This window comes from Mchenga conophoros, linkage group LG2 (assembly GCF_057382185.1).
Source record: "Mchenga conophoros isolate Kocher_MC1m ecotype Shallow Benthic linkage group LG2, M_conophoros_male_GT1.1, whole genome shotgun sequence".
In the NCBI taxonomy this organism is placed as follows: domain Eukaryota; kingdom Metazoa; phylum Chordata; class Actinopteri; order Cichliformes; family Cichlidae; genus Mchenga; species Mchenga conophoros.
The window spans coordinates 27,142,522-27,168,672 of NC_140527.1; the positions used below are offsets into that span (position 1 = coordinate 27,142,522).

A 26,151-nucleotide genomic window follows, 5' to 3' on the forward strand; every position below is an offset into this window, starting at 1 on the left:
TATACAGAACTTTAAAAAGCACCCATCATCTGATGAGGTTGTGTAATCAGAGTTCAGTTTGTAGAAATGTAGTTTTGTATAGCATTACATTATACTTTTTATTGTTTAATATTGCAGAAACGTTTATAGTATATAGAAATTTTTATGATTTTACAAATTGTTGTACAAAAGGTCTTGAGACACCCCTAATTTCTTTATATTTTGCTAGGAAAATGGGAAGTAGGTGCAGTCATTTATTGCTATAAATCTATTGATTTAAACATGCATGGCAACACAGTACAGAAGGCAAAAACAGAGCTTGTACAGTTCTAACAGGCTTGAAAGTTATTATTTGGTGTGACAACCTTTATTCTTTAACCCAGTCTAAACTCTTAGACAAGCTTTCTTGTAATTTCTCTGAGTAGTCTTCATTCCATCAGACCTGTTGCCACCGATATCAGTCCAGTTCTTGTAAACTTGGCATACCTCACCCCTTTCTCCCTGTTTCTCTTCCTTGTGAATGGTTTCTTGACAGCCACCCTTCCACTGTGACCATTTCTGATGAGGCTTCAGTGAACAGTAGATGGATTACTTGGATGGGTCAGCTGGATCTCGCAGGTCCAGCAAATCCAGGCCTTTGCTGGATTTTGCTGTTTTCTTAAAGTCATGACTTTCAGATACTGTTCATCTGCGTAGTTTTTATGTCCGTCACTTCTACTTGTACAGTTTCCTCCAAGTTTTTTTTAATGACATACTGGACACAATGCAGAGATTTGGGAAACACCTTGTTGGTGTAAAAGTACAGTTTTATGTCTGTCAAACTGTCTTTGGCAGTTTTTGTACCTTCAACTAAACAAATTGGAACAAACTGTGTTTTTTGCGACAGACTGTTAACAACAAAGTGCCTGTAAAGCTATCTATCTATCTATCCTGTCCCATCTAGGGTACACCCTGAACAGATCGCTAGGGCCAACCATTCACACTTATAAACAATTTAGAATTAACCTAATCGCGCTCACCGCATGTCTTGGTAGGAAGCCAGAACCCACGTAAACGCAAAAGCATGCACACTCCACACAGAAAGGCCCAGGCCAGATGGTGGATATGAACCCAGGACATTCTTGCTACGAAGCAATAGTGCTAACCACTGCTCTACCGTGCTGCCAAAGGCCAAATTATATTATTTAAAATTGGTTCTTTGAGTGACACAACACTGGTTCATCCATTGAGTTTATTGCATCTTTTTTCATGACTGATCCACAGGTCAGTGTGTGGTGCCTTAAGAAACCAAACCAAACATTCCTCTGAAATGGTCAGGTAGAAGGACTGGACAGAAAACGAGCGAAAAAGGAACCAAAGAAAAACTTTGAAAAACTTCAGAAAGCCTGGAGAACAGCACATGTGTAATGCTGTGGTTATACTGTGGACATGACATCAGTGAGATGCTAATTACGCTCCAGCTCTGTCATGGGTATATAAATATGAACCTTGTTGGTAAGTGGTTAGCCAGAAGCTCATAGTTTAAAAATCACAAGTTTATGGGTTTATGGTTGTGGGTTTGTTTTGGAGTGGCTGAAAATCAAATGCTGTAAGTTGGGCCAAATGTTCATGATTTTCTCAGAAGTTGCCAGAGAATGTAGTTACAGTCAAGCAGCTCACATCAAATAAAAGCTAATGTTGCTGCAACTATATGTTAACCAGTGATCAAACCAGACAGAGAAGCTATGGTTAGGGTATATTCAAAGTATAAAGGCATTTTAGAATACACAAAATATCTACATTTATAGATAGATAGATAATATGAAACAAGATATATGGAAATAACAATAACTTTAAATATATTTATATATTAGATTCCTCAAAGTAGCCACCCTTTGCTTTGTTGACAGTGGTGGAAACCCTCGGCCTTCTCTCAATGAGCTTCATTATGTAGTCACCTGAAATGGTTTTCACTTCACAGGTGTGCCTTGTCAGGGTTCATTTGTGGAATTTCTTGCCTCCTTAATGGGGTTGGGACCATCAGCTGTGTTGTGCAGAAGTCAGGTTGGTACACAGCTCACAGCCCTATTTGACAATTGTAGGATTTATTTTATGGCATGAACCAAACAGCTAAGTAAAGAGAAACGACAGTCCATCATTACTTTAAGAAGTGAAGGTTGGTCAGCCTGGAAAATTGCTAAAACTTTGACTGTGTCCACAAGTGCAGTTGAAAAAACCATCAAGAACTATGCTGAAATGTGCTCACATGAGGACGGCCCAGGAAAGGAAGACCAAGACACTCTTTTGTTTTGTTTTTGTAGCCATTTCTCCTGTTGCTGGGTTTTAAAAAGTGGGGGTTTTAATTTTTGTGAACAAGACCTTCTCATGACTCATCGAGTGATGCCACTGATCAGCCAATCGGTGGCATGCAGTCTGATGATGTCACACTTTAGTACCTGCCCATATCACTTAGAACCGAGCAGCGGTGAGCAGGTACTAAAAAACTTTCTTGGTACTAGTAGGGTGACTAACGGTCCTCTTTTTTTTTTGCACTTCTTGACTTGTAAAAGCCTATATGACATTTTTTATTTCACCATTCATTAACCGCACAGAGAAGATGTCGTTTAAATGTGTTTAACTGTTTGTTTAAAGAAAACTTTAAGTTCTTCATGACTGGGCCAAGTGTCCTCTTTTTTTGGAAATCAAATTTGGTCACCCTAAGTTCTAGGTACTATAACCTAAAGGAAAACCCTAAAAACTGTGGTGAATGGTGCCAAGTCGACCTGAGTCGGTACTAATGGAAAAGAGGCTAAGGAGTCACCTCTGCTGCTAAGGATTAATTCATCACCAACCTCAGAAATCGCAAGTTAACAGCACCTCAGATTAGAGCCCAGATAAATGTCACACAGAGTTCCAGTAGCAGACACATCTATTTGGCCTTTATGGTCAAATAGCTACTAAGAAACCACTACTAAGGAAAAGCAACAAGCAGAAGAGATTTGTTTGGGCCAAGAAACACAAAGAATGGATATTAAACCAGTGGAAATCTGAGCTTTGGTCTGATGAACCCAGATTTGAGATCTTTGGTTCCTCCTGGCGTATCTTTGTGTGACGCAGAAAAGGTGAACGGATGGTCTCTACATGCATGGTTCCCACAGTGAAGCGTGGAGGAGGAGGTGTAAGGGTGTGGGGGTGCTTTGCTGGCGACACTGTTGGGGATTTATTCAAAATTGAAGGCACAGTGAACCAGCATGGCTACCACATCATGCTGCAGCGACATGCCATCCCATCTCATATACTTGGACCATCATTTATTTTTCATCAGGACAATGACCCCCCAACGTGTGTGTGTGTGTGTGTGTGTGTGTGTGTGTGTGTGTGTGTGTGTGTGTGTGTGTGTGTGTGTGTGTGTGGAGAGAAAGAGAGACTGTATTTGTCTTTTTAAAGCCTGGCCTCTCTTAATGGTAGTGGGAGCCTTTTATTCCAGGCTGAATTTTGGCTTCCTCCTCTATAATGAATGACACTGTAGAATATTAAAATATGTGATGACTTTTACAGTCAAGCAAAACAGACTACCAAAAACTTGCTTTGATCAGACCTGCTGCAGAGCCTGAAGCGTTTTTGGGGATGAAAACAAGTCTGACTCCTGAAAGTCCACAGTGTCAGCTTCTCTGACTTTTATTTGGGGAGTTGATGCCAATATTATTTTGTGTGTCACATTGGCTCCATGGTGCATATTATAGTCACATTCCCTCTCTTTACCCCCCGCAGACCTGACATTTTTATTACATTTTACCTGACCCTACAGCCACTCTCTTATTCTTCCACTTTCAGCTGCTTTTTTAGGGGTCATCATAGATCATCTGCCTTAATCTCATCCTATTTCCAGCATCCTCCTCTGACTCATCAACACTCCGGATGTCTTCCTTCTCTACATACAGGAGTCTTCTCTTTGGCCTTCATGTCCTCCTGGCTGGAAGCTCCATATTTAATGTCAATATTATGTCTCTCAAACTTTGCCTCCAACTGCCCTAGACCTGACCTGTCCCTATGATGTACTCATTTCTAATCTTGTCCATTAGAGGAGGGCGGATTGATAGTATCAATACCAAAGCTGGTACTGGCATGATAGACTTGATAGTTTCTTTCTATCCTCTAGGTTTGGTATCCAAAGTCCTTTAGAGACAGGTACATTTCCAGGTCTCAAAAAAAAGTCCAAAAAAAGACAGTTTAAAAATACACAAAAAGCAGAACGGTGTGTTTTGTTGTGTTAGCTAATTATTGTGGAAAGTAACATTACAGTTATTTAGTGGTCATTAAAATGTGTTCAGAATTGATGAATCGTCATTAATTTGCAAATAAAAAATGATTATTCATCTCTTAAGTCATGACACATGCTGTCCCCTACATGAGCTGCCTTTATAAGTCAAAAGAATCTGTAGTGTTATGAGCAATACTGGCCCTGTATTTACTTGCTATCTGATTGATATCATAATTTGCAGTATGGCACAGCACTAATAACCCCTTCCAATAAAAACCTTAACATCATCAACTCTGCCACCTCCAGCTCCTCTTTTTCATCACAGCAGGTCTCAGTAAAGTCTTGTAAACCTTCCCTATCGCTCTTGCTGTTCCAGATCACCCCTGACACTTGTTTCCACCTACTCCACCCTGCCTACACTCTCTTCTTCACCTCTCTTGTGCACTGTCTCTAAGTGCAGCAAATATTTAAGTGACCACTGGAGAACATGTTTTTCTTTCTTTCACTTTTAGGGCAATTTTTTCTGCAGTCACACAGATATAGTTCAGGCTTATAACTCAGAGTCTCCATACTGAGACATCATTGTTAATTTCAGCAGCATCATATTGGGAGCTTCTCACGTCAGTGCAAGTGAGACACAAAGCCTCTATGTTTAGGAATTTGAAATACTTTCAGCTATGAATCCTAGATTTATTCACATCTATGGATATAAAGCATTATTAAAATGTTGTCATAAAAGTGGGTAGTATAAATCCCTCCACTGAGTCTGCATTTTTGGTCTGTTTCTTTTAAGTAAATGCTTCACAGTTGGCTTAAAAGCATCACCATTCATACCCGCAACATTCACGCTGATGCAAACTGTCAGTTCAGAAGTACTTTCAGTCTGCCGCTGCATCAAGCTGACACATTCAGTTCAGTGCAAAACTAGCCAGTACAGGCATTGCACAGAAGGTTGATGGTTCAGTAGTGGATATTGGATATACGCTCCAGTTGGACTGAGAAAGAGGCCTCGGCCTTACTGAGATTGCAATGTTTCCAAGTGCACCTTGGGTCCAATCTTGTCCCCATCCACCCCAAGTGGAAACTCCTTTTGTGTTACTGACTCAGATGCTGAACACCTCATCTGCTTGTCGCTTCAGGAATTTCACTTGTAGGAAAGGGTTTAAAAAAGACTGACAATCTGTTCAACCCTTACTGACTGACATTTCTCAGGTGTGGAGATGCTGTGATTTTATATCTGCGTAGATCTCTCTCGCCTTCTCGCTGAGAGTGTGTGGGTGTTTGTGTGTCTGATGCTGAAGCAGGTGGGGCGCTGTGATTGTTCCATTTTGAAGAGCTAGCTGCCTGTGGATTGAAGAAATGTAGGACAGCAGCCTTTTTAACTCAAGCTGACTTCCACCGCAGCCCCTCTCCTCATCCCTGCCACTCCCACCATTAAGCCAGCAGTTAGTTGAGTTCACTGTCATGAGAGATTTTCTGTCACGAGCAGGGAAACTATGCAAAATGTGGATTTGATTGGTAGTCGAGACTTTAGCTTTGTGTAGCAGTACACTGTAAATACGGAGCATCTCATAGTGGTTTAGCAGAGGTGAGAAGTTTTTTTTGGTTGAGGAACTTGGCTTATAAAGTTTTTTTGTTTGTTTGTTGTCCTTTTACTGTTCAGTAGGTTTGTAGCTGCTGAGTGAACTTTTGTGCTGTTTTGGGCATTGCTCATAAATCCATCACTTTGAACTCTGATTCGCATCTGGCAGCAGATTGGGGACATGTGCGGCGAGTCACACAGCATTTTATATGAGCTATATGGTTTTCCCCAGGCCAGTCACGTAGCAATGACATATCTGAGGTCTTTTTTTCGATATGGTTTTGAGAAGGAAGCGACACACCTTGAATAAGAATGAGCTGAGGAGAGTGAGGGGAGCTCCACAGCCAAAAGCTACTGATTAGTTTAATTATAATCTTGAGGTGGGACAGACTGTTCTGTGATAAAAACATTTGGTGCTGCAGGTCTCTGTGTGTGCATGAACTAAATGCCTCTGCTACTGGTTTTGTAGAGGACCAATAGCGGTGACAGAATTTGTAAGGGGGCTTCCAGTGCTTAGTTAGGCAGTAAAATGCATCAGCGTAAACAATAACACAGGTTTAAAAGCAAAATAATACAATGCAAATATGAAAAACATGACATCATGTATATTTCCTTAGCTGGAAAAAACAAGAAGAGTTGCCATTGTGTGGTCAGCGTATGGTCAGGACAGAGCTCAGCCTCAGCTGCTCAAACCTCCACTCTGCACCCTCTGGCATCCTGTGATCACCTCATGCGTACAGACACACTGATCGCAAACTGCACCCGTTCTCTCCACATCTAAAGGGACACAAATTCAAGTGCACTGCAGGGGAAATGTGACCAAATGTGAGACTTTGTATACATTATATATATTCATTCCACTTTTATGATACTCTTCAGAACATTCTATAGAGCTCTTAGACTATAACATAGGTAGGCTACGTCAATGCACAAATGGATGTCACAAATCGATTTGGGCAACTAAGGGCTGCATGCATATATATATATATATATATATATATATATATATATATATATATATATATATATATATATATATATATAATGAAATCATTAGCTTCTGTTTCTCTGTATGCATCTGACTGTAAGAATGTCTTCTGGACACATGAAGGCGCCATTTCCATGCACATGGATGTTCTCTCGATCCTCTGGATGCTCTCAAAATAAAGGCTCTTACAAATCATGTGTCACATTGGCTCCACGATGAATATGCTAGTCACAGTTCCTCGTGTTTTCACATTAGAAAATAAGCAGCACTTCCCTGGCCACGATTCTCCACAGCCCGCGTCTCCATTTGGATCACACGAGTTGTTATTCAGCAAGAATGGCACACCACAGCGGTTAAGGAGGCAGAGTATATTTATAGATTTTGAAACAGACCCCAGTCTTTATTCTGGCAGCTTTTTTATTTTTATTTTTTTTAAGTGGTGAGCTTCAGTATTTAAGTTGAACGCAGGTTGTGTTGCTCACAGTGCTCTCAGAGCCATCAGACTCCGTGTTGCTCTGTGCGCGCACGCTTTTGCATCCTCGGATTTCCATTACGCACAGGACAGCGCTCACATGCCTCCTGGAAGAGCTACCCTGTCAGATTGGAGCGGCGCGCAGCAGGAGCCTGTGTGACTGACCGCACTCAGAGCCGCCGTGAAACTCGAGCTTTCCCAACCTTTCTCACCTCATACTTCCCCTAGGATGGGCAAAGCGTGTGACTATTCTAAAGATCATGTCAGGACTCGCGTCCTCTGAGCCTCCTAGTATTCCACAGTCAGAGGAGTGTGGTTTCATGCGCAAATAAGTTCAAGACTCCCTCCCGTGAAGTCATTTTGCCTTTTTGGTTTGTGCTTCTTCTTCTTCTTCTTAATTTCAAATTTTCATCTGAACACTTGTAAGCCCACCATGGCAGCTGCATCCTGAGGAGGTGGTGGAGGAGATGGATGTAGAGGAGAAGGATGTGAACGGTTCGAGCTGTTTGCGGAATGAGAGCGACTGCGGGCTGAGCGCTACCTCGGCTGGAGTGTCCACTGCGCTGGCCAGCGTGCTGATCTTCACCATCGTGGTAGACATCCTGGGAAACGTCCTCGTCATCCTGTCCGTGTACAGGAACAAAAAGCTACGGAACCCAGGTGAGACGCACAGAGGATTGCAGGAAGTTATTCCTTATATTGATGCTAACTATTCAAAATAAAAGAACCAGTGTGAAAGGAAAAGATGATATGCAGAGATATTCTCATGATTTGCTCCCACTTTTTTCTTGGATGACAAATAATAGTCTCTTGTTAGTAAATGTTGGCAGTCATTACTAGTTTGTCGTGTCTCTCTGTAAATAAACTTGTAAAAGCTGTATAGTAGCCAATATTGTGTGGCATAGAAACACATGAGCAGTAATCGACCCACCTCCTCAGCCACAGGACAGACTGAGCAGTAAAGATCCTGAAACCCTACAGAGTTTATGGCATGAGAGGCAGCTGTGCAACAGATGCGTGGACACAGGAGCCTATTTTGCTTTGATTGACCGGATCTCGTGATTTTTTTTCCCTACTAAAAATTTAAAAAAAGTGCAGAATAGAACATCGAGATGTCCTGCAGAGGCTGACTACATATCAGAGAGCAACGCACGCGGTGCATCTGATACTCTGCTGTTTTTGAACTTAAAGGTCTGGAGGAGAAAGCAGCGTGCACCCAGGCAATTATACCCAGCAGCTCCGCGGCTCAAAGTAAAGCGAAGGACGCCCTCTGAGCCCGAGCGAAAAAACACAGTAAACCTTGCGATCACAACAAAATGCTAATGGAGCATGCTAATGAGGCAGCGGGATTAGGTCAGTGTTGGGGATAACAAGGCTTTAATTACAATTTCAAATACATTACATAACATACCCGTTTTACAGCAGCCCAAAGCCATTTTGGCAAGAAGTTGAGGATCCCAGAGAATAATTTGATTATCTGCTTGGCAAAGACAAATAAATAAATAATGGCACAGTCCACTGATCTCAAACAACAGGCCAGGACTAAATGGCCTGTTCAAGAGTCCACCTTGGGCTGGTGGACTATGCGCACTGCACTGATTACAGACCTCGCGCCGGTGTTCCCCTGCTCTAATTGGGCTTGCTGACATATCTAGTCACACGCGAGTCCTCCCCACAGTTGTGCTGCTCGGTTTGTTCGCATGTATGAATAGAAACCTGAAACTCCTGAAGCTCAGAGCCCATCCTGCTATCGCTTTGCTTTTTTTTTTCCACGTGTGTCCTTAAGTGACTGAAATTGTTGCTGCCGTTAGCCTATCAACAATCTCCTCTCTGTTCTTAACAAGCTATTTATAGGTTTGGCTCGCTTTGTATGAATGTTTAATTGTACAGTTTCCAAAAGGGAAGCATGGATACAGCTAAAGAACAGCTGTAGCTTTATACACGGGCCCCTTCTTGTTTGCTTGTTTGCGCAGGGCCTGCATATACGATTTCATGCAGCGTCACTCTTTAGGCCTCGCAAGGAGTCTAAGTTTAAGGTTTACATACATATATAAAAGCACGCACTCAGATATAGATGTGTCAGGCGGGGTGCTGAAAACATCCTATCTCTCCATTACACATTATTCAGACAGCTGGTTCGCTTCCTCACACAGCAGCAGCAGGACCTTTCCGCTCTGTTTCATTTCAACACACTCGCTTTGCACGCTTCCTCGGTATACCCCCCCCCCCCCCCCCCCCACACACACACACACACACACTCTCCACCATTTAACCCCTCAACACACACCCAAAAACAAAAAACAAACAGTCATGTACATGGAAGCAGGAGGTTCACATTCTAAGTGCTGAAACATCTTGGGGGCGAGATCTGGTACCTTATGTTTCATTTGTATCAGGTTTCCAGGGGGTCTTTCAAAGTGCGCAAATGTAACAGGGCGTATCCACCAGATCCTCAAAGTGTACAGCATGGCACTTATAGGACTGCCAATGGGGTGTTAACACTACGCTTCTCCACTGGGGGTTAACCATACTAAAAATACACTCACAAAATGCTTTCGGGAGAGAGAAAGAGTAGTGCGGCACAGACAGAAAGAGAGAGAGCGAGAGCGAGAGAGAAAGAGGGTTGGAAAAAGAAAAGGATGAGAGGGAAGTAGATGGAGGAAGAGATCCCACGCTGCGCATGCGCGTGTAGTTTGCGCCCTGCCGTGCCGTGCGAACTCTAGGTCGTGTGTGTGTGTGTGTGTGTGTGGGGGGGGGGGGGGGGGGTGTAGTGAGAGTTGAAGATGGACTTGAGTTTTTGTTAAATCATGCATTGCACCCTCCTCAGCTGCTCCACAGTCATGAATAAAACCTAGACACTTCAGCGTCCACAGGAGTAGGGGTGGGTGGGTTTAATTGAGTCAGTGGACTTGAGTGACTCAAACCAGAACCCAATTCAAATTGACAGCACAGATCCACGGAGAATATCACTTAGCACGCTCCATTAAACATGCCCCCCGAGCAGATGATATTAAGTTTTCCAGCATGGTCGTGGGGCATTGTTAGATTATTTTAATCATCTTGCTAAGCCACACCTGGAAATGTAATCTCATATTTGCAGCTCATCCATCTCGGACAGGAAGAGGCTTCTTTAAAATGACCACTTTTCACCCTACCTTGAAATCCTGTTGCACTGGACGATGTTTGTGTACCAGTGATCCTCTTTTATGCCCCTTTCAACTCCAGGCTGCTGCGTTTTTTCCTATCTCAGACATACGGCCTGTGATTGGTAGATGGGCTCTGGCGATGATGATGATGATGATGATGGTTTTGACCAGGCTCATAGCGGGCTGTATCACCAAAAGGCAGCTCATGTCAGTTTAATGTTAAGTTTCATTCTGGGGCCTCTCTGGCCAGAAAAGCCTCACGAAAACGAGGTCACGAAGTCGCCACTACTAATTCATCAGCGCCCGTGTCCTTGCCAAAAGGTTATTCTTGCTTATTTATGATTACGACTTACTAAGTTGAATGCAATTATATTCGGGGTATGCTCTGGCAGTAATAAGCCTTGCGTTGCTGACGTTCAGATGGATTCAGGCACTGCCAAACCCTTCTGCATGTCTTGGTGAATTCCTCAGAAGGTGTATAAATATAGTCGGGTGAATTAAAGCTTAGTAAATCAAGTTTCCAGTATGAGCAGTGAGAGTGATGGGGTACAGATGGTGGATTTGAAATAGGAACACGCACCCCAGAGATTCACATGCGTAGCAGTGAGATTGAAAACCAAATCGACCGGCAGCCCTTTTTTGTTTTGTCTTGGGGTTTGTTTGCTTGAGTTTGCCCGCATCTTCATAATGTAACTCTGTATTGCTCCAGCTTCACCCCCCCCCCGACACATACACACACTCTCTTTTTAAAAAAAAAAATATATATATATATTTTTGGTTTTATTTCCCACGTTGTTTTACTACTCTGAACCGCCAGGTTGGAACGAAGCGATGACAAATATCCAGTTTCTCTCTGACACTGTGCCCTGTGATGCGCTGTTTCAATTTATGTTTCATTCACCAGAAAAATATGACAGAGTCTCACACTGGGGAAATTCACTGGGCGGTTGCGCGGCTTTCTCGGGACAGAAGTCTCAGTTAATCTGATGCAACATTTCGCTTGTTTCACAAGTTTTTTGTGCGCGCATAGTGCAAAATCAGATCACTGCAGAGCGGTGTAGGACAAGTCGAAGGCTGCGTGTCAGCTGTCCCTAATGGCCTGTAACCAATCAGCATTCAGGTTAAGGTCTATTCAACACTTGGTAATTATAGCTCCCAAAGACGTCGACTCCGTTCTCGTATCCGTGTGTGAACATCTCTGTTTGACAGAGCGGTCTTGAGTGCTGTGAGTTTGGGTGTCATGAGCATCATCGCCGGCCAAGTCGGTTAATTAAACCGAGGTAGAGAGGTAATGGTTCGTCCAGGGTTTGAATAATCGATGCCAACAAAACAGAGACAGTCATCTGGCCGCTCCACAGCGATCCTCTCAGCGGTGTTTTAGCACTTACCTCATCCTCCTGATGATAAGCGAGTAAGAGGGTTCAGCCAGAGTGAGCTGGCCGGACCGTGCCCCGTCCAGCCGGCACACACACACACACACACACACACACACACACGGAGGAGCCATGTCAACGAGGAATCAAACCTCTGCACAATGACAAGAGCACAGAGCGAGCACTGGGAGCATCACAAATGCAATCTGACAGATTTGCCCACTGAGCTGACTCAAGGATGAAGAACAAATGCGTTTTATTTTTGTCCCAGCAGGCTTGAGCGACGGCTGGTGCCGTTTTAGTGACTTGGAAAATTGACTTGTCTGTAAAAACTCCAGATCGGCGGGAAATGGTGAAATCAACCATCTGATTTTCTTCTTCATGAAACTTTAAATATTCTGTGCCCCTGTTTGTTTTGTCTGCTTCGTTAGCACACCGTTTGAATAAAGTTCCAGGAGTGAAATGAAATTAGACCGGTTGCTAAACAACATAACGCAGCCATGTTGGCGTGCAGAGATTACAACAGGACCTGAATGCGGATTGATGGCCACATGTGTTTCAAATCCACTTCCAGCGCTGTTGTTTCAGCTGTTGCCTGAGCAAGCAAGAGCTTTGCTCCTTTTACATTCTGGCTTCATAAGTTGTCACTCAGCATTTTAACATACACTAAAGCGCTTAATCTCTAAAAAAGATGGACCAACTCGATCTATTGGCTGCAAAACAACAGCTTTATGTTGTCCTTAACATATTGCACATTTACTCTAACCTCACACAAGGTTAATCCCTATTTTGCAAAACCAACACAATTGCGTTATGGCGCCAGCGTATCTTGTTCTTATCTGTCTTCTTATCTGACTTTACAATTTGATTTATTGTTTTATTCTTCCCCACCCAGAACAGCTGCACTGTAACAACATCACATGTCATTTTCTATAACTCATGTCATCTGAGGAGATCCAGTGTCACACCAGAATCAGCTCTGACCTCGGGAGGATGGGGGCTTGTTTGGATGTAGTCGGACCCCGAAACCACCCGCGTCCTTGTTGATATGTACTTTAACTGCGTTCTAAGTATGTGACTGCATTTTCCCAGGAGCGAGGAAGCATTATTATACTGCGAAGAGCATATTATTGGGATGGACCTGCCCATAGGGAGATAACCTTTTGCTCACACTAGCTAAATTGACTAAATCTGGGCTTAATCAAAGTACAGGACAAAATAGGTTGAGCTGATGATGGGGCTCCATGAAAAGTCAGTTATAATTTGTCTTTGCAAGGGACATGAGTATCCAGAGAATTCACCGAATATTTGTTAAAATAAAAACTATATATACACTAGGGAATGTCTTGCTAGTACAGCTTTGGACCCTATTTTGTCTTAAGAATTGTTTTAATGCTTTGTGGCATAGATTCAACAAGGTTCTGGAACATTTTAGTTTTAGAGATTTTAGTTCATATTGACATGATAGCGCCACAGATTCAGGATAGAAATCCCCTGTTCCACAAAGGTGCTTTGCTGGATTGAGCTCTAGTGACCAGTTGAGATGACTTGAGCTTTGTGACATGGAACGTTGTGGCTGGGAGCAGCCTTTGGAAGATGGCACACTGTGCTCATAACGAGAAAGACATGGCTAGCAACGATAATCAGGTAGGCTGTGGTATTTTGATGATTTTCAGTTGGCACTAAAGGGCACTAAGTGTGTCAAGAAATAATTCCCCACACCACTACACCAACACCATCAAAATCATTAAAATTGCCTTTCTTTTCCATTCTGATGCTTGAACGTCAGCAGCTTTCTTGACCATGTCTAAATGTGTAGATGTAGTTGCTGCCATTGACCATATATTTATATTTATGAGTGTGACCAAGTGGTCGGCGGGGTTATGCACAAAATAAATAAACTTGACAACGCCACCTAGGGGAATTACACCCCCAGGAAATATATTTAAGAAAAATAAATAAAAGGAATAAAAGAAGACCGCACAGATTCAAGGATGCACACTGAGGCAGGTTGGCTTCCAATATTAAAACGGTTTTATTTATAGAAATAAATAAAATATTATAAATAATATTTTATAAATAAAATATTAAAAGTCAAGATGTAGCGTCATTATTGACAGTGTCCTACAGTAAAAATAAACAATCGTGGAACTTGGACTTACCAGCAGCCGTGGAACCAAAAGAAAATCACACCAAAAGAATCACTGCAGACCACCCAGTGCTGTACAAAAGAAAGTGTGAAAACGACCCACCACCTGAGGTCCCAGGGCCACTGGCTCGTCCTCCTTCACTGAAATAAAACACAGCAAAGTATGTTAAAAGAATAAAAGGACACTGAGCGTCAGGCTCGCTACAAATCATAAAAAGACTAAAACACACTCTAATAAAAGAAACCACACACACACACACACACACACACACACACACACGGGAAAGGCTTATTCCCCACGGGTCAAACTACCACTCGTGCTGGTAATAATTATTCTCAGGCGTAGGCCGGTCTGGCTCCCCACCGGCTGAGACCGGCCACCCAGGCGATTTAGAGTCCCAGCACGACACTCGGGCAGAGAATCACTTCAGCCCGATCACAGAAGTGTGGGTACGAGCAACAGTCCAGGGTAAAATAGAACACCAGGCGAACCCAAAAAAAAAGGTAAGCCTACTTAATAAAAACAAGATAAGACAAAACGAGACAAGACAGCAGACTCCACCAAGGAGGAGTTCACAACAGCAACTGAGAAGGCAGTCCACTCTTCCAATTTAGGTTGGACAATTTACCATGGAGAGGTGAGTACAGCAGTGAACCCTGAAACAGATAAGTGTAACCTTAAACTCTTATAGCTATGAATGCTAATAAAAGTAGTTCTAACAGCTTACCCCAGGACCGGAGGCACTATACTCTCATTGGTGGAGATACCATGAACACCTCTCTCCGCAATGGCAGAATTAAACAGACTGCTGCGCTACAACAGGCCGGAAAAGGATATTAACACCAATTCCAGTATTCGGAGGGAATCCAAGGTTAAGCGAGAGCATACCTGTAGCTGTCGTATAATCGGCTCTTGCTGATCAGTCCGTCGCAGTACGCCAGCATTTACTGCTGTATCGTACCAGAAGCTCGGGAGGAATTAATCCAACAAGACATCGGCTTAGCTTTATACAGGCTAGCGCCACCCTGCAATCAATGTGCAGGTGGGTTCCCAATTAACCCGATCACCTGATACAAGGAGCGAGTGCAGTGGAAAGAGAGCGAGGGTGGTAGAGCGAGCGAGAGAGAGAGAGAAGGAGAGAAGAAAAACAACGGAAGGCGAGTAGCCCATCTGGCTACATCTACCCCCCTTTTTTTGTATTGGCGCCCCGACAATAACTCAAGGAACCTAACACCATGGCCTGAATATGGCAAGCTGAGCATTAGCAACTGACGCAGATTCAACAGGACGTGGCAAGTGATAAACATTTGAGTGATGACCAGCTGTTGAACGTGCTGTTCTCCGCAAATGTGGCCCACTCACCTCAGACTGTTCAACAGAGCCTGAGGAAGAACCTGGGGGAGCAGAGGTCGAGGGTGCTACAATCACACTGGGAGTAGACCTGAGCTCCACCGATGGAACTCTAGAGGCATCGGGAAGTGACACCACAGGTGCGACAGGGTGTGAGGGTACCTCAGGGACAAGGAGCCACAACTCGTCGTCACTCAGAGAGGTCTGCTCTGAGTCAGCGGGTACAGGTGGGGGTGGAACCGGTGGACCAGGTGTAGGTGGCCCTAGGCTGACCTGTGCCTTTAACATGTCACGATGGACATGTCGAACCTTCTCCAAGTCTCCCACGGGGGCAATGGTATAAACAGCCCCGTTCTCTTGGGGTGCCCTCAAGACCTGATAGACCACAGAGCTCCAAAGGTCCTGGATCTTGTGCCGGCCCCGGGTGCTATGATCTCGAAGATACACCAGCTGACCGACCTTTAAAGGAACAGGGTGGACTCTCTGGTCATGCCGTTCCTTACGGCGGTCAGCGGCCAGCGACAACCGTGCCCGAGCTCCCTCAAAAGCCACCATTAACCTGGCTTGGTGCTCGGCCACCCAGTCCTGTACCTCTCCAGGCACTGGGTCCTGAACGCGGCCTAGAAGGAAATCAATAGGCAGCCTAGGATCCCTGCCAAACATCAAGAGAAACGGTGACTCTCCGGTGCCCTGATGTGGCGTGCTATTATAGCAAAAGAGCACATGCGGTAAGCATGCAGCCCAGTCGCGTTTCTGAGATGATGGCAGAGTCCGGAGGAGGTTATGGAGGGTTCGGTTAAACCGTTCGCACTGCCCATTACCCGCTGGGTGGTAAGGGGTTGTACGGGACTTGGCTACCCGATACAATTTGCATAACTGTTGCATCACCAAACTCTCAAAATTTCTACCCTGGTCAGAGTGGAGGCGGCTTGGAACGCCAAACTTAAAAAACCACTCTGTTAACAGGGCCTGGGCCACAGTAGAGGCCCGCTGGTCCCGGGTAGGGACTGCAACAGTGTATTTGCTAAAAACGTCAGTCATAACCAAAACGTTTTCAACTCCACTACGGGAAGGTTCCAACACCGTGAAGTCTATGGCCAGGATTTCATTTGGCCTAGACGCCAACAGGTGACCCATATAACTATGAGGCCCCAACCCTGAGTCCTTTGCAACCTGACAGCGTTCACAACGCTGAACCCATTGCTTGATGTCAGAGGACATCCCGGGCCAATAGCAACGCTGCCTGACCAGTTCAGTGGTGCGCTCAATACCTTGGTGCCCATGGTCCTGGTGCAGCTGCCTCAAGGTCTCAGGCTTCAGAGCCTCTGGGAGAACAAGTTGGAGGGCTTCCTCACCTCCACCTGGACGCAAAATACGGCGATAAAGGATGCCATCCTTCTCCACCAGACGATCCCACTGACGCAGCAGAACCATAACTGGTTTGGGGAGCTGATTCCTTTCCTCCGAAGAGGGCAGGGTGTGCCTCCTCCAGTGTACCAAGAAATCCTTGAGGAGGGGGTCAGCCTCCTGCAAAGCACGAATATCCTCCAGGGAGTGAGATGGAAAGGCCCCAATCTCCAACTGAGTAACGGAGGGCAAAACGGCTGGACACTGAGCCTGCCGAAGTGAAGTCGGGACACAAGTCCCAGGCAACACACCCTCGGCCAAGCTGGAGCTCGTCTCATACTGTCGAGAGAGAGCATCAGCATTCCTGTTACTGCGGCCTGAGCGATACTTGATCTCAAAATCGAATGCCGCCAGCTGGGAGGCCCACCTCTGCTCGGTGGCACCCAGCTTAGCTGAAGAGAGGTAACTGAGTGGATTGTTATCGGTGTAAACCACACACTTCTGCCCCAGCAGGTACTCCCGGAACTTCTCGGCCATGGCCCACTTGAGTGCAAGAAACTCCAGCTTCATGGAGCTGTAATTGTCCATATTGCGCTCATGTGGCCGAAGACCTCGACTAGCATAAGCCACTGGCCTAACGACACCTTCTACATCTTGGGAGAGAACTGCACCTAAACCACTGTGGCTGGCGTCAATCTCCAAGATAAATGGGCGCGTAAAGTCAGCATATGCTAGCACAGGTGCAGACACAAGCTTTGCTTTCAGGGCCTCAAAGCTCTCCTCACACTGAGGGGTCCAAATAGCACTCAAACTCTGTCCCGAGCCCTTCTTTGTCTTTGTGCCAGCCGATTTAGCCACCACTTGATGCAGGGGAGCCGCCAATGCGGCAAACCCCTCCACAAAGCGCCGGTAATAGCTGGCGAAACCCAAAAAGGATCGCAACTCTGACACGGAACGAGGACACTGCCATTTGGCTACTGCGTCAACCTTGGCTGGATCGGTCGAGACACCCTCACAGGAGATTACATGGCCCAAGTAGTTAACCTTCTGCTGGAAAAAGGCACACTTTTCTAACTTAGCCTTGAGCCCCTGTTGCTGCAGCCTTGCCATCACCATCTCTAGCCGTTGCAGGTGCTGAGAGACAGACGAGGAGAACACAATGATGTCGTCTAGGTACAGCAGTAATGACTGGCACTGCTGATCCCCGAACATCCTCTGCATTAGGCGCTGAAAGGTACCAGGAGCATTGCACAGCCCGAATGGCATACGATTCCACTCGAACAGGCCAAACGGCGTGCAAAAAGCGGTCTTGGGCTTATCCTGCTCAGAAACTGGCACCTGGTTGTACCCGCTGGCCAGGTCGATGGTAGAAAACCAGCGTGCGCCAGCTAGGGCATCCAGACTTTCCTCGATGCGAGGTAAGGGGAAGGCGTCCTTCCTTGTTTTGCTATTCAGCAAACGATAGTCAACGCACAGCCGGAGGCTTCCATCCTTCTTGCGGACCAACACGATGGGAGAGGCATAAGGGCTGCTACTTTCCCTAATTACCTGGGCCTCCAGTAGCTGGTTGATATGAGCCCTGACAGCCTCATAATCAGAAGGAGGAATTCGCCTGTACCTCTGCCGGACAGGTGCGTCATCGAGTAGCGGTATGTCGTGCGAAATAAGGTTTGTGCAGCCCAAGTCTCCCTCATAAGTGGAGAAAACAGAGCGGTACTTCCGCAAAAGTAACCGTACCTCGTGTTGCTCTGACTCAGCGAGAGCAGACAGGTCAATCGTATCCACCATCTCTTGAGCAGGGCTGCTGGTTGTATGGGAGGAAACGGTAACGGGAAAAGAGTGTTCCTCGCTAACACCGGCAGGGAGGCTAACGACAGTAGCTTTGCTTATCACTCCCAAACGGGTCCGCGGGTGGAGAACAGCTTCCGCTGTCCCTACATTGGTGACTGGGATGTAGGCAACGCCCTTATCCACCTGAACCAAACATGGAGAGGCCAGCAACCCAACTGGCAACCCGGACTCAGAAGGTTCAAAAAGCACAGCCTGACCTGACAACTGCTGAGAACAAGTAGTGGCCACCAGCTGCATAACACCACCAGGTATCCGCACGGCCCGCGGGCCCTGTACCTTAACGGTACCGACAGGGTCCTCTGGGGCTTGGGCTGCAGACTGGTGACACTGATGTAAGGCCTCCAAAACTGGTCTCGGTGCCTGTGACACAGAAGGAGAATGAAACAAGGAGCCACCGAAAGCCCCAAACAGTTCTTGATAACAGCGGCGGATTACGTTCATTCCTAAAATGCCAGGGACAGAGGGCGTAGCCCCAGGAGGGTCCTTCACTATAAGGATTCCACAAGAGGGCATTTCCTTGCCACACAGGAGTACACTGAGCTCCAAATAGCCAATGTAAGGGATGGCAAGCCCATTGGCAGCCCGAAGCTGTAGCCAATGACATGACTGAAGGCGTTCTTGTCCCCAAGGGGCAAAATGTGCCAAAAAGAAACTTTCTGTGATGGTGGAAACCATGGACCCAGTATCCACCAAACAAGGGACAGTTACCCCACTAATAAGCACATCCATCTTTGGACACGATGAAATTAGCCTGCCAATCCTATCTTTCTGTGAGCCAGTGAACTCCCCACCTGAACTGTGACTCTGCAGCACAGATGGCGTTAGTTTTCCGACTGGGTAGCGGGAAGATGATTGCCAACTGCGGCGTAAGGAGGGCCTGAATCAGAACCTGCTCTAGGGCGGCGTGAAGCCCGCTCCCCAGTGCACTCCCTAGCAAAGTGTCCTGGCTGCTGACACCGGCGACAAATCACCGAGCCAGCCCGTGAAGGCCGAACACTTCTTCGGGGGTTCTGTAAAGAAGCCACTGTCTCAGTGAGCTGATTTAACTGCTCTTGTTGGCGCTTTAGGAGTTCCTTTAGCTCACGCCACTCGGACTCGGGTGTACCAACAGGAGCGAACCTAGGGCTAGTGTGCACTCCACACTGAAAACCATATGCCGATGGTTGAGAATAGCCACGGTCGCGAACACCGCCTGAAAACCCTTCTCTTTCCCATCTAATTGCTTCCCCGCGCACCTCTAACAAGGTGGCAGTGGGCACACGGCGAACGTATTGTTTAAGCTCTCTGCGGAGACCACTATCAACAACATGTTCTACAAACTGGTCTCGGAGCAGCACCTCTGCGTTACGCATACCATCAGGTGCACTTTGTTTTACTTGCTCCATCAGAGCCATTAGCGCTAAGGAAAACTCCTGCAAAGTCTCTTCCTCCCGTTGTCTCCTCGAAAAGAAAGCCTGCTGCAGAGTGACATAGGACTGCGCATTGCCATACAGTTCCTTTAAAATGGTCAACACCCGAGCAGGATCCCCTCGCTCTAAATTAGGGCGAAATTTGATCTCCTCCCTTGCTTCTCCCTCTAGATGGTCAAAAATAAAGAAAGCTTGATCAGCAACAGACAGGTGCCGGGCACGCATGCATGCTTGAACCTCTTCGACCCATTCAGCTATATTGATGCCTGTTCTACCATTGAACATGGGACATTTACGGTCCCTAGGCACCACCACCAGACGCTCTGTAACGGCGGCCTGGCTACCAACATTTGGTATGCAACCAGCTGGTACGAAAGAGGACGACGCGGCCCCGCCACCAGACTCGAGCACAGCGCCCCCATCCCGGCGCAATTGCTCATTATCTGCCCTTAACTGCGCTACCAAGTCTCTAAGTTGCTGCAATTCTTCCTCCATAATAAATTTTGACCCCAAAAAAAGAGAAAATTAAATCAGCAAGGTGCTAAAATCCTATTACTCTTCCTTCTACCTGGATACTGCTGTCTTGTCTATAATCACACTCTAAAACAAATAGAGCCTTCAAACAGGTGAACTAGACTCGTTGCAAAAAAATAAAACAATTTACAAAACCAAACATCTACCTCAAACGTGCATCCTGTCGACAGCGCCAAGTATGTGACCAAGTGGTCGGCGGGGTTATGCACAAAATAAATAAACTTGACAACGCCACCTAGGGGAATTACACCCCCAGGAAATATATTTAAGAAAAATAAATAAAAGGAATAAAAGAAGACCGCACAGATTCAAGGATGCACACTGAGGCAGGTTGGCTTCCAATATTAAAACGGTTTTATTTATAGAAATAAATAAAATATTATAAATAATATTTTATAAATAAAATATTAAAAGTCAAGATGTAGCGTCATTATTGACAGTGTCCTACAGTAAAAATAAACAATCGTGGAACTTGGACTTACCAGCAGCCGTGGAACCAAAAGAAAATCACACCAAAAGAATCACTGCAGACCACCCAGTGCTGTACAAAAGAAAGTGTGAAAACGACCCACCACCTGAGGTCCCAGGGCCACTGGCTCGTCCTCCTTCACTGAAATAAAACACAGCAAAGTATGTTAAAAGAATAAAAGGACACTGAGCGTCAGGCTCGCTACAAATCATAAAAAGACTAAAACACACTCTAATAAAAGAAACCACACACACACACACACACGGGAAAGGCTTATTCCCCACGGGTCAAACTACCACTCGTGCTGGTAATAATTATTCTCAGGCGTAGGCCGGTCTGGCTCCCCACCGGCTGAGACCGGCCACCCAGGCGATTTAGAGTCCCAGCACGACACTCGGGCAGAGAATCACTTCAGCCCGATCACAGAAGTGTGGGTACGAGCAACAGTCCAGGGTAAAATAGAACACCAGGCGAACCCAAAAAAAGGTAAGCCTACTTAATAAAAACAAGATAAGACAAAACGAGACAAGACAGCAGACTCCACCAAGGAGGAGTTCACAACAGCAACTGAGAAGGCAGTCCACTCTTCCAATTTAGGTTGGACAATTTACCATGGAGAGGTGAGTACAGCAGTGAACCCTGAAACAGATAAGTGTAACCTTAAACTCTTATAGCTATGAATGCTAATAAAAGTAGTTCTAACAGCTTACCCCAGGACCGGAGGCACTATACTCTCATTGGTGGAGATACCACGAACACCTCTCTCCGCAATGGCAGAATTAAACAGACTGCTGCGCTACAACAGGCCGGAAAAGGATATTAACACCAATTCCAGTATTCGGAGGGAATCCAAGGTTAAGCGAGAGCATACCTGTAGCTGTCGTATAATCGGCTCTTGCTGATCAGTCCGTCGCAGTACGCCAGCATTTACTGCTGTATCGTACCAGAAGCTCGGGAGGAATTAATCCAACAAGACATCGGCTTAGCTTTATACAGGCTAGCGCCACCCTGCAATCAATGTGCAGGTGGGTTCCCAATTAACCCGATCACCTGATACAAGGAGCGAGTGCAGTGGAAAGAGAGCGAGGGTGGTAGAGCGAGCGAGAGAGAGAGAGAAGGAGAGAAGAAAAACAACGGAAGGCGAGTAGCCCATCTGGCTACATCAGCATATGAACAGGTGTGCCTAATATAATGACCAATAAGTGCCAATTAGGAAATATTGCAGTGTGACAAATTTCACAGCAATCAGCTTCCTAGTAGTTAAAATATTTTTCCAGCTGGACCCATTTAGACCGCTCGTCTACACCTAGCAGCATTAGCATACACAGAGAATTCAGTATGGGCCTGGATCCAGATTGGGGCAATAAAAAATAATGTAGTATGAAAAGGATGTAGAGATTCTTGCTCCCAGCTCATGAAATACTAACATCAGGATCATGTTTTCATGCATGAAGGGTTATACCCCTTAAGCATTAACTCCCAGTGCACCTGGATACCTCTCCAGCTAGGTTTCCTAACATGGGGAATGTGCAAAAACCAGATGCATGTATCGCTGCTTTTATGCACTTTTATTTGACTTTGGTTGTGAATTTGACCTTTTCTATCACTCTTTGTTTGGCTAAAATGCTAAAACTACATGGTTAGATTAAGGAGAAAAACCCTGTTTACTGATGAAACACATTATTAATCAAGGGAAAGTCACAGTCAAGCCTCCACTGTCCCAATAAGCAAAGTTACAAACATGATCCTGCATATTTTACCTTCTCTTTTGGTCACATTTTGTCAGTTTTCATAACCTCCTTTTTTTTCTTTTTCTTTAGGCAACATCTTTGTGGTGAGTTTGTCTGTGGCAGACCTGGTGGTGGCGCTGTACCCCTATCCACTGGTCCTGACAGCCATCTTTCACAATGACTGGACTATGGGTGACCTGCACTGCCAGGTCAGCGGCTTCATCATGGGCCTCAGTGTTATCGGCTCCATTTTCAACATCACGGCTATCGCCATCAATCGCTACTGCTACATCTGCCACAGTCTCCACTACGATCGTCTGTATAGCCTGAGGAACACGCTCTGCTACCTGGGTCTTACTTGGCTACTCACCGCCATTGCCACTATTCCCAACTTCTTCGTCGGCTCACTGCAGTACGACCCTCGCATCTACTCCTGCACCTTTGCTCAGACCGTTAGCTCATACTATACTATCTCCGTGGTGATTATTCATTTTCTGATCCCTCTGCTGGTGGTGTCCTACTGCTACATGAGGATATGGGTGCTCGTCATTCAGGTGAAACACCGAGTTAAACCGGAGCAAAGGACCAAACTGAAACCTAGTGATGTGAGGAACTTCCTGACTATGTTTATGGTGTTTGTCTTGTTTGCCGTGTGCTGGGCCCCCCTGAACCTCATAGGCCTGGCTGTAGCCATAAATCCTCCGAAGGTTGCACCCAACATACCCGAGTGGCTTTTTGTCACAAGCTACTTTATGGCATACTTCAACAGCTGCCTCAATGCCATCATATATGGACTGCTCAACCAAAATTTCCGCAAAGAGTACAAGACCATTCTCCTCGCTCTTTGCGTTCCTCGTTTGCTCCTCACGGAAACTTCAAGATGTGCCACAGAGGGACTGAAGAGCAAGCCTTCACCAGCTATAACAAACAATAATGTGGCGGAGATAGATGTATGAACTTTTACCGGGAACGTGGGTGTGTCCTGTGATTCACAGAGTGCCTTTTCAGGATCTGTTTCTTTTTCATGTTGTAAAGATGCATTTGTGTTTGGTGAGGACACTGCTGCCATCATATTCCTTCCAGCTTGCTGGACACTTTGCACTCCTGTTGAGAACAAACATCGATTGTATAATTATAAGTATTTTGTGTTCAATAGTGAGTTTCAAGACAGATTAACAAACTGGGAGGAAAAAGTGCAGAAAGAACAAATTACTGGGAACATTCAGATTGTATATAGTGGCCAGCTGTGAAAATTATTTTCTTAAATTCTCAAAATCTTTCACGAACACTTAAGGTCCGATACTCTTTGGGTGAGGGACCTACTTTTAAAGCCAAGTCCCAGCATGTGTATATCACGTGTACGAGAATGACTCACTGCCTATTTGCACAGAACAATTACGAGTATGTCAGCACCATGGTGATAATGAAATAAATGTATTTTCTATGGCCACAGTGTCTTTGGGGTCTTAAATACAGTAATAATTATAGAAAAGCCTCAAGGTTTTATTTTCATTCAATAGAATCCTTAATCTAATTTTAGGTTTAAACAGAAGCTGTTTTATGGATCAATTACCAAAGACTTAATGCTCTTATTTGGATGGTAGTGACTCAAGAGTATTAAAACTGGGGCAGGTGCCAATTCCAAAACACATTTCAGTTTCAGTCTAACTCAAACCTCGTATTTCTTCTTCAGCCTGAGTGAGCATCTCAGCCTCAGTTTCACTGGCTTATTAATTCACCGTGATGCTGTTTCACCCTTGGGTTCATCTTCTGAGCAATGACGCGGTGGAACAAATTTTGGAAGCTTTTCTTCCGGTTATAATTGAAGAAATGAGGGGGGAAAGCAAGTATATCACAATGGGTTTTTATTTGTTAATGCAACAAAGCATGTCTTGTTGTTTGAAAAACATTCTCTCATAGCTTTTTGGCAGATCTTTGTCAAACACGACTGTTTATTAACTATTTCTAACCATTGCATTCATATGCCTATCAGACTAGGACATTTAAAGCTCTGGGCATCGCCCTTTAGACCCTAAATGATTTAAAGATTGGGGAGACTGTGCAATGAGGAAGAACAAATGGTAAACAAAGCTAGGCTTCTTCTTTATAAAACGCCTGGGGGACCTGATAAGCATCAGGAAAGAGGAGATGTAGTTCGTGATAGTGCAAGGGTGCCTGAGCACATGTCACCCCAGCCAAGATGAGCTCTGACAGCCTCCCAGCACAACTTCCACCCAGCAAACAAACTCTGAGCAGTTCACCTCACAGGGAGGCTCCGAGATGTCAATGTGACACATTTTTGATATGATGCACTGTTACTGGAATATTAAAGAAATTACACATGTGTAGCTCGGTATTTGTAAATATCACCGGCATGTTTCACATTTATCTACAGGTCGACTGTCCAGCTTTTGCATTCTGCTGTGCTTTGAGGCAGCTAACCTTGAATAGTTTTCCTGATGTCTGACTAATTTAAATCGTCAGTGGAGGATTACAGATGCAGAAATAGGAATCTGAATTCACGAGGGATGTTGGCTCAGCACTCAAGCTGTCTTACAGAGCCAGGCGGCGTCAACTCGCTCAGGAGCAGCAAAATGACACAAAACTGTTCAATTCTGCTTCTAACAAATCAGTGTGTGTGATGTGGAAGAAAAGAAGCAGGCCACATGGCAGCGCAAGGTCGGCCACAGATGAGTGACTAAAGGGGCTTGAGGGGAAATGACAGCATTCACTACGGAACCAAAGAGTCCCAGACGGATGGCTTGGTCACCCTTCTTCCCTCTGCTTTCACCTTCTACTTTTCATTCTCTGCTTTTTCTGCTCCTTTGAACCTGTGCTGTTTATTTTCTCTTCTTGTCCCCTAAGGCGTCTTATAATAGTGTCACATTTTGTTTGAAACAAAAGGTTAATAAAGAGAGAGAGCTTAAAGAAGAAAGGTTGATCACTGCGTCACACTGGTTAGCCAATTATGCATCACATCACTGTTAAAGAGCAAGGCAAATACCCAAGATTTTTTTGTTTAAATCAATTTGCAGATTTTGCTCACTGTGACATAAACAAAGTGCATCACCAGGCAATCTCTGTCCATCAAAATGAGACACAGTTACAGGAGTGTGAAAAAGTCTTGAGTCATTTGTTTTCATTTTATGAGAAACATGTGAAACAGGTACATGGAAATACAGTACATAAGACAAAAGTAGCGTTTATACAATTTAACAAACTTGAAAGTCAGTACTGGTATGACCACCTTTATTCTTCAACACCGCCTGAACTCTCTTAGGCAATCTCTCTTGTAATTTCTTGAAATAGTCTCCAGGAATAGTTCTCCAGGCTTCTTGAAGGACATTCAAAGCTCTTCTTTGGGTGTTGGCTGACCTTTGTTCTGTTCTCTGTCAGGATGATCCTACACTGCTTCATTAATGTTGAGGTCCAGGCTCTGGGGAGGCCAATCCATGGCCTCTTGTCACTGATTTTCAGTCCAGTTCTTGTGTAATTTGGCATGCCTCAGCCTTTTCTCCCTGCCCCTCTTAT

The 26,151-nt window shown here is 45.1% G+C and overlaps 1 protein-coding gene and 1 long non-coding RNA gene across 3 annotated transcripts; one reads left to right on the plus strand and one right to left on the minus strand.

Annotated features, from left to right (window-relative positions):
• The first annotated feature begins 7,007 nt into the window (after positions 1-7,007).
• mtnr1c (melatonin receptor 1C) lies at positions 7,008-24,207 on the plus strand. Its single transcript, XM_085291098.1, has 2 exons — positions 7,008-7,921; positions 22,711-24,207. Exons 1-2 carry the CDS (start codon positions 7,729-7,731, stop codon positions 23,574-23,576), a joined length of 1,059 nt encoding a protein of 352 aa, XP_085147224.1. The 5' UTR covers positions 7,008-7,728; the 3' UTR covers positions 23,577-24,207.
• Positions 13,414-21,993, minus strand: LOC146582094 (uncharacterized). 2 transcript variants are annotated; one of them, XR_014894359.1, is made up of 4 exons: positions 21,762-21,993; positions 21,187-21,686; positions 20,904-21,031; positions 13,414-14,070 (listed from the first exon to the last, which is right to left on the minus strand). It is a non-coding gene; the product is annotated as an uncharacterized LOC146582094 (long non-coding RNA). The 2 variants fall into 2 exon arrangements; XR_014894358.1 differs by having other exon boundaries at positions 21,601-21,988.
• Positions 24,208-26,151: the final 1,944 nt, after the last annotated feature.

Bases quoted from the DNA above. Each gene is read 5' to 3' on its own strand.
- mtnr1c (XM_085291098.1), top strand. From the start codon at position 7,729: ATGGATGTAGAGGAGAAGGATGTGAACGGTTCGAGCTGTTTGCGGAAT. The intron at 7,922-22,710 runs GTGAGACGCACA...CTTTTTCTTTAG, and splicing joins CAAAAAGCTACGGAACCCAG to GCAACATCTTTGTGGTGAGT.